The sequence below is a fragment of the Carcharodon carcharias genome, assembly GCF_017639515.1.
Source record: "Carcharodon carcharias isolate sCarCar2 chromosome 33 unlocalized genomic scaffold, sCarCar2.pri SUPER_33_unloc_1, whole genome shotgun sequence".
Taxonomy (NCBI): Eukaryota; Metazoa; Chordata; class Chondrichthyes; order Lamniformes; family Lamnidae; genus Carcharodon; species Carcharodon carcharias.
Window position 1 is genome coordinate 2860437 of NW_024470690.1, and position 10339 is coordinate 2870775.

The 10339-nt window shown below is 51.9% G+C and overlaps 1 protein-coding gene across 1 annotated transcript in view; it reads right to left on the minus strand.

The window, feature by feature from the left end:
- Positions 1-5314, minus strand: part of LOC121274149 (transmembrane protein 88-like) — a 26421-nt gene extending 21107 nt beyond the window's left edge. Inside the window, exon 1 of the mRNA XM_041181329.1 lies at positions 4996-5314. Coding sequence (XP_041037263.1) covers positions 4996-5271 — 276 coding nt within the window. The 5' untranslated portion in view covers positions 5272-5314. The remainder of the gene's footprint in view (positions 1-4995) is intronic.
- Between the last annotated feature and the right edge of the window lie 5025 nt (positions 5315-10339).

The following is a 10339-nucleotide window of genomic DNA, read 5'->3' on the forward strand; positions in this document are numbered from 1 at the left end:
CATTCTCTCACACTCTCTCACACACTCCCAGACATACACACACATTCCCTCACACTCTCTCTCACACACACACTTTCTCTTACACACTCTCACACACACATTCTCTCTCGCACCCACACATTCTCTCACACACTCTCACACTCGCAGACTCACAAATCACACACACACTCTCACACTCTCTCACACACTCACACACACTCTCTCACACACACTCTCACACACAGACACACTCACACACACACACACACACACACTCTCTCACACACACACTCTCTCACACACACACTCTCTCACACACACACACATTTTCTCACACACTCTCACTCACACACACACTCACTCTCTCCCACACTCTCCCACACACTCTCACACACACACTCTCTCACACACCCATTTTCTCTCACACACTCTCTCACAAACACACTCTCTCGCTCTCACACACACATTTTCTCACACACTCTCACACACACACACTCTCCCTCTCTCCCACACACTCTCTCACACACTGCCAAACACACATTTTCTCTCACAAACTCTCTCACACACTCTCTCTCACACACACATTCTCTCTCACACACACACTCACACACACACACTCTCACACACACACATACACACACACACACACACTCTCTCTCTCACAAAAGCACACACACACACACACACTCACACTCTCACGAACATACTCTCTCACACACACACACTCTCACACTCTCACACACACACACACACACACCTTCTCACACACACACACTCTCACACACACATTCTCTCACACACTCACACACACACACACTGTCACACACACACTCTCTCACACACACACTCTCTCACACACACACACACTCTCACACACACATTCTATCACACACACACACTCACACACACACTCTCTCTCACACACACACACTCTCACACACACACACTCTCACACACACATTCTCTCACACACTCACACACACACACACTGTCACACACACACTCTCTCACACACACACTCTCTCACACACACACACACTCTCACACACACATTCTATCACACACACACACTCACACACACACTCTCTCTCACACACACACACTCTCACACACACACACTCTCACACACAATCTCTCTCACACACACACACTCTCTCTCACAAAATCACACTCTTACACACACACTCTCTCACACACACACACACTCTCACACACACACTCGCTCACACACACACTCTCTCACACACACACTCTCTCACACACACACACTCTCACGCACACTCTCTCACACACACACACACACACACTCTCACACACATTCTCTCACACACACACACACTGCCCCCCCACCATCCAGAACCCTGGTGGATTCCCCATTCTCTCGTGCAATTGTTAAAAGTCAATCCCCTCACCTTCATTTCCAAACCATCCCCATCCCTAATCTCTTGGCATGTTTGAGGCCTTCAGATCAACAACAGCAGAAACTTGCATTAACGTAGCACCTTTAACACAGTAAAATATCCCAAGGTGCTTCACAGGACTGATTATAGAGCAAAATGTGACTCAGCCTCACAAGCAGATATTAGGGATGGGTGAGCAAAGGGGTAGATCAAAAAGGGCAGTTTTAAGGAGCATTTTAAGGGAGGGAGAGAGGGGGGGAGGAGAGGTTTAGGGAGGGAATTCCAGGGCTCAGGGCCCCCAGGCAGCTGAAGGCCCGGCCGCCAATGGTGGAGCGATGGGAATCGGGGGATGTTCAAGAGGCCGGAATTGGAGGAATGCAGAGATCTCGGAGGGTTGTAGGGGGATGGATAGGGACAGAGATAGGGAGAGAGGCTGAGGCTATGGAGAGATTTGGACTCAAGGATGAGAATTTTAAAACCAAGACGTTGCCTGACTGGGAGCCAGTGTGGGTCAGCGAGCACGGAGAGTGATAGGGGAACAGGACTCGGTGTGAGTTAGGACACGAGCAGCAGAGTTTTGGATCACCTCAAGTTTACCGAGGGAGAATGAACATTGGATTAGTTGGAGACTGGGACATTGTGAGGGTTTGGGATGGGGGATGGGAGGAGGAGGAGGGGTTTTGGATTTGGGGAGGGGGTTTATGGGATTGGGGAGGGGGTTATGGGATTGGGGAAGGGGGGTATGGGTTTGGGGAGGAGGCATGTATGGGTTTGGGGAAGAGGGTGTTATGGGTTTGGGGAGGGGGTGTATGGGATTGGGGAGGGGGTGTATGGGATTGGGGAGGGGGTGTATGGGATTGGGGAGGAGGGTGTATTGGTTTGGGGAGGGAGGGTTATGGGTTTGAGGAGGCGTGTATGGGTTTGGGGAGGAGGGTGTATGGGATTGGGGAGGGGGTGTATGGGATTGGGGACGGGGTGTATGGGATTGGGGAGGAGGGTGTATGGATTGGGGAGGGGGTGTATGGGATTGGGGAGGGGGTGTATGGGATTGGGGAGGGGGTGTATGGGATTGGGGAGGAGGGTGTTATGGGTTTGGGGAGGGTGTGTATGGGTTTGGGGAGGAGGGTGTATGGGATTGGGGAGGAGGGTGTATGGGATTGGGGAGGAGGGTGTATGGATTGGGGAGGGGGTGTATGGGATTGGGGAGGGAGGGTTATGGGTTTGAGGAGGCGTGTATGGGTTTGGGGAGGAGGGTGTTATGGGTTTGGGGATGGGGTGTATGGGTTTGGGGAGGAGGGTGTTATGGGTTTGGGAATGGGGTGTATGGGTTTGGGGAGGGAGGGTTATGGGTTTGAGGAGGCGTGTATGGGTTTGGGGAGGGAGGGTTATGGGTTTGAGGAGGCGTGTATGGGATTGGGGAGGAGGGTGTTATGGGTTTGGGAGAGGGTGTATGGGTTTGGGGAGGAGGGTGTATGGGATTGGGGAGGAGGGTGTATGGGTTTGGGGAAGAGGGGTATGGGTTTGGGGAGGAGGGTGTATGTGTTTGGGAAGGGGGTGTTATGGGTTTGGGGTGGTGGTGTATGGGTTTGGGGAGGGGGTGTATGGGTTTGGGGTGAGGGTGTATGGGTTTGGGGAGGGGGTGTATGGGTTTGGGGAGGGGGTGTATGGGTTTCGGGAGGGGGTGTATGGGTTTGGGGAGGAGGCGTGTATGGGTTTGGGGAGGGGGTGTATGGGTTTGGGCTGGGGGTGTATGGGTTTGGGGAGGAGGCGTGTATGGGTTTGGGGTGGGGGTGTATGGGTTTGGGGAGGGGGTGTATGGGTTTGGGGAGGGGGTGTATGGGTTTGGGGTGGGGGTGTATGGGTTTGGGGAGGGTGTGTATGGGTTTCAGGAGGTGTTATGGGTTTGGGGAAGTGTGTATGTGTTTGGGGAGGGGGTGTATGTGTTTGGGGAGGGGGTGTATGGGTTTGGGGTGGGGGTGTATGGGGTTCAGGAGGGGGTATGGGTTTGGGGAGGTGTGTATGTGTTTGGGGAGGGGGTGTATGGGTTTGGGGAGGGGGTGTATGGGTTTGGGGTGGGGGTGTATGGGTTTGGGGACGGGGTGTATGGGTTTCAGGAGGGTGTATGGGTTTGGGGAAGTGTGTATGGGTTTGGGGAGGGAGTGTATGGGTTTGGAGAGGGGGTGTATGCGTTTGGGGAGATGTGTATGGGTTTGGGGAGGGGGTGTATGATTTTGGGGAGGGGGTATGGGTTTGGGGAGGAGGAATATGGGTTTGGGGTGGGGGTGTATGGGTTTGGGGCGTGGGTGTATGGGTTTGAGGAAGGGGGTTTGGGTTTGGGGCGGGTGTTTATGGGTTTGAGGTGGGGGTATGGGTTTGGGGAGGGATTTATGGGTTTGGGGAAAGGGTTATGGGTTTGAGGTGGGGTATGGGCTTGGAGGGGGTTATGGGTTTGGGGAGGGGGTTATGGGTTTGAGGAGGTGGGTGTGGGTTTGAGGAGGAGTGTATGGGTTTGAGGAGGGGTGTATGGGTTTGGGGAGGGGTATATGGGTTTTGGGAGGAGTGTATGGGTTTGGGGAGGGGTGTATGGGTTTTGGGAGGGGTTTATGGGTTTGGGGAGGGGTGTATTGGTTTGGGGAGGGGTGTATGGGTTTGGGGAGGGGTATATTGGTTTTGGGAGGGATGTATGGGTTTTGGGAGGAGTGTATGGGTTTGGGGAGCGGGTATGGGTTTTGGGAGGGGTGTATGGGTTTGGGGAGGGGGTATGGGTATTGGGAGGGTGTTATGGGTTTGGGGGGGGTGTATTGGTTTGGGGAGGGGTGTATGGGTTTGGGGAGGGGTGTATTGGTTTGGGGAGGGGTGTATGGGTTTTGGGAGGGGGTTATGGGTTTGGGGAGGGGTGTATTGGTTTGGGGAGGGGTGTATGGGTTTGGGGAGGGGTGTATTGGTTTGGGGAGGGGTGTATGGGTTTTGGGAGGGGGTTATGGGTTTGGGGAGGGGTGTATTTGTTTGGGGATGGGTGTATGGGTTTTGGGAGGGGTTTATGGGTTTGGGGAGGGGGTGTATGGGTTTGGGGAGGGGTATATGGGTTTTGGGAGGGGGTTATGGGTTTTGGGAGGGGGTGTATGGGTTTGGGGAGGGGTGTATGGGTTTTGGGAGGGGGTTATGGGTTTGGAGAGGGGGTGTATGGGTTTGGGGAGATGTGTATGGGTTTGGGGAGGGGGTGTATGATTTTGGGGAGGGGGTATGGGTTTGGGGAGGAGGAATATGGGTTTGGGGTGGGGGTGTATGGGTTTGGGGCATGGGTGTATGGGTTTGAGGAAGGGGGTTTGGGTTTGGGGCGGGTGTTTATGGGTTTGAGGTGGGTGTATGGGTTTGGGGAGGGGTGTATGGGTTTGGGGAGGGGTGTATGGGTTTGGCGAGGGTTGTATTGGTTTGGGGAGGGGTGTATGGGTTTGGGGAGGGGGTTATGGGTTTGGGAAGGGGGTGTAGGGTTTGGGAAGGGGGTGTATGGGTTTGGGGAGGGGTGTATGGGTTTGGGGAGGGGTGTATTGGTTTGGGGAGGGGTGTATGGGTTTGGGGAGGGGTTTATGGGTTCGCAAGGGAGGGTATCACTCACCTGTGAGTGGCAGAGAAAGCCGAAGATGACCATGACACTGGCAGGCATCAGGACAGTGCCGAAGACAGCAGCGATGAGCAGGATGTTGAAGATACTGACCACGACGTTCTGGGCAGTGACCAGCACGGCACAGGCCCAGCAATCCAAGGTGCTGCGGAGTTCCAGACTCTCATCGGGTCCGGGCGCACCAGAGTATGGAGGTGGCACAGCTAGTGGCCTCTCCGCATTCTCTCGCCCTGCAGATGGGCGGCTGAGTGAGACTGTGCAGTCGGACATGGTGGATCGAGCCAATCCCCAGGCAAAACAGCACCAACTCCCCCTCCACGTGCTCCCCTGGCCGGATCCTGGAACTTTCTAGAAGCTTGTCGGCCTTCGTTGATCTCGGCAGCTGAAAGGTTCCCAGAGCAGTGACTTTCCTGGAGATCCTCTCTGTGTCTCTCACAGACTCTGAAGTGAGAAAATCCAGGCCTCTCTCTTTCTGTAGGAACCAGGAGCAGGGCCCCCACACTTAATCCTGGAATGTGAGATAACCCCCCACGGTGAGATCACGAGAGACGGGGAGAGTGTGGTTCTGGGTGGGGGGTGGGGGAGCACAGTTAGGGAGGTGAGAGTGATCTGCTGAACTGACAGGCTGTACATTCAAGAGTAGGGAGGGGGGCCTGTAGAAGCCAGAGAGTGGGCCAGAACCACACAGTGGTCAGCATCAAGTGAGTGTGTGGAAATGTACATACTCTCTCTCACACTCTCTCTCACACTCTCTCACACACACACACACGCACACACACACACGTACACATACACACACACAAACAGACACACACACAGACACAAATTGCCACTCACACACACACATGAACACACACACCCCCACACATACTCACACACACATGCATGCACAGACACACACATATGTAATGCACACACACAGACATTTGCATTCACAGACAGATACTTACACACAGACATACACAAATACACACATGTTAGCACACACATACACACACTGAGACACAAAAGCACATGCATGCATGCACATACACACACAAGAAGACACTCACACTGACACACACACACTGACACATGCACACACACCCACACACACACACACACACAGACACACACACACACACAGACACATGCACACACACCCACACCCACATACACGTACACACTGACATATGCACACACACATACCCACACACACACTGACACATGCACACACACACACACCCACCCACACACACACAGACACATGCACACACACACACACACTGACACATGCACACACACACACACACCCACTGACACATGCACACACAAGCACTGACACACACACACACACACACACACACACAGACAAATGCACCCGCACACACACTGACACATGCACACACACACACAAGCATTGACAAACACACACTGACACATGCACACACACACACACATGCACCGACACACACAGACCCACACACACACACACACACTGACACATGCACACACATACACACACACACTGACACATGCATACACACACGCACTGACACACACACAGGCACATACACCCACACACACACACACTGACACATGCACACACACACACACACGCACTGACACACACACACACACAGACACATGCACACATACACACACACACACACACTGACACATGCACACACACACACACACACTGACAGACACACACACACACACAGGCACTGACACACACACACGCACTGACACACACACATGCACTGACACACACACACAGACACACACACACTGACACACACACACACTGACACACACACGCACTGACACACACACACACTGACACACACACACACAATGACACACACACTGAGACACACACGCACTGACACACACACACACACACTGACACACACATTGACACACACACACACACTGACACACACACACTGACACACACACACTGACACACACACACACACGCACACTCACACACACACACACACACACTCACACACACACACACTGACACACACACACACACACACTGACACACACACTGACACACACATGCACACACACACACACTGACACACACACACTGACACACACGCACACTGACACACACACACACACAGACACACACACACGCACTAACATACACACACAATGACACACACTGACACACACACACACACACACACGGACACACACACACACACTCACATACACACACACTGACAAACACACACACACACACACTGACACACACACACTGACACACACACTGACACACACACACTGAAACACACACACACTGACACACACCCACACATGGACACACACACAAACACAATGACACACACACACTGACACACACATACACACACTGACACACACACACTGACACGCACACACACACTGACACAAACACACACACACTGACACACACACACACTGACACACACACACACACACACTGACAGACACACACACACACAGATTGACACACACACACACTCACGCACTGACACACACACCCACACACACACACACACACTGACACACACACAAACACACACACACACACACTGACACACACACACACACGCACTGACACACACACAGACACACACACACTGACACACACACACAGACACACACACACACACAGACACACACACACACTGACACACACACACACACACACACACACTGACACACACACACTGACACACACACACAGACACACACACACTGACACACACATGCACACTGACACACACACACTGACACACACACACACACACTGACACACACACACACACGCACTGACACACACACACACACACACACTGACACACACACACACTGACACACACACACACTGACACATACACACACACACTGACACACACACACGCACACTGACACACACACACACACACACAATGACACACACATGCACACTGACACACACACACACACTGACACACACACACACACTGACACAGACACAACACACACTGATACACACACTCACAGACACACACACTGACACACACAAACACTGACACACACACACAAATACACACACACACTGACACACACACTGACACACACACACTGACACACACACACACACACACACACACACACACTGACACACTGACACACACACACACTGACACACACACACTGACACACACACACACACATACACACACTGACAAACAAACACTGACACACACACACAGACACACACACAGACACACACACACACACTGACACATGCACACATACACACACCCACCCACACACACACAGACACATGCACACACACACACACACTGACACATGCACACACAAGCACTGACACACACACGCACACACACACACAGACAAATGCACCCACACACACACTGACACATGCACACACACACACAAGCACTGACAAACACACACTGACACATGCACACACACACACACTGACACACACACCCACACACACCCACACACACACACTGACACACACACACTGACACACACACAGACACACACACACATGCACCGACACACACAGACCCACACACACACACACACACACACTGACACATGCACACACATACACACACACACTGACACATGCATACACACACGCACTGACACACACAGACACATACACCCACACACACACACACTGACACATGCACACACACACACACACACACACGCACTGACACACACACACACAGACACATGCACACACACACACACACTGACACATGCACACACACACACACACACACTGACAGACACACACACACACACTGACACACACACACACAGGCACTGACACACACACACATGCACTGACACACACACACACGCACTGACACACACACACAGACACACACACACTGACACACACACACACACCGACACACACACGCACTGACACACACACACACACACACTGACACACACTCACACTGACACACACACACAATGACACACACACTGAGACACACACACACTGACACACACACACACTGACACACACACACAGACACACAAACACACACACACGCACACTCACACACACACACACACACTCACACACACACACACTGACACACACACACACACTGACACACACGCACACTGACACACACACACACACACACACACTGACACACACACACACACTGACACACACATGCACACACACACACACTGACACACACACACTGACACACACGCACACTGACACACACACACACTGACACACACACACGCACTGACATACACACACAATGACACACACTGACACACACACACACACACACACACACACGGAAACACACACACACACTCACATACACACACACTGACACACACACACACACACACTGACACACACACACTGAAACACACACACACTGACACACACCCACACATGGACACACACACAAACACAATGACACACACACACTGACACACACATACACACACTGACACACACACACACACACACACTGACACAAACACACACACACTGACACACACACACACACACACACAAACTGACACACACACAAACACACACACACACACTGACACACACACACACACGCACTGACACACACACAGACACACTGACACACACACACAGACACACACACACTGACACACTGACACACACACACACTGACACACACACACTGACAAGCACACACACACTGACACACACACACACACACATGCACACTGACACACACACACACTGACACACACACACACTGATATACACATACACTGACACACACACACACACTGACACACACACACACTGACACACACACACACACACACACACACACACACTGACAAACAAACACTGACACACACACACACTGACACACACACACACTGAAACACACACACACTGACACACTGGTGCTGTGTAAGTTGTTGGTTCTGTATAAGATTTTAGTGCTATCCAAGCAGTTGGTGTTGTGCAAGTTTCTCCTACTTAAGTTGTTGGTGCTGTGTAATTAGTTGGTGCTATGTACGATGTTGGTGCTGTGTACGTTGTTGGTGCTCTGTTAGTTGTTGTTGCAATGTTCTTTGTTGCTATGTAAGTTTTTGGTGCTGTGTGAGTTGTTGATTCTACTTAAGTTGTTGGTGCTGTCTAAGTTGTTGGTTCGGTGTATTTTGCTGGTGCCTTGTAAGTTGTTGGTTCTGTGTATGTTGTTGGTGGTGTGTAAGTTGTTGGTGCTGTGTAAGCTGTTGGTGCAATTTAAGTTGTTGCTCTTATGTAAGTTGTTGCTGCTGTGCAAGTTGTTGGGGCTGT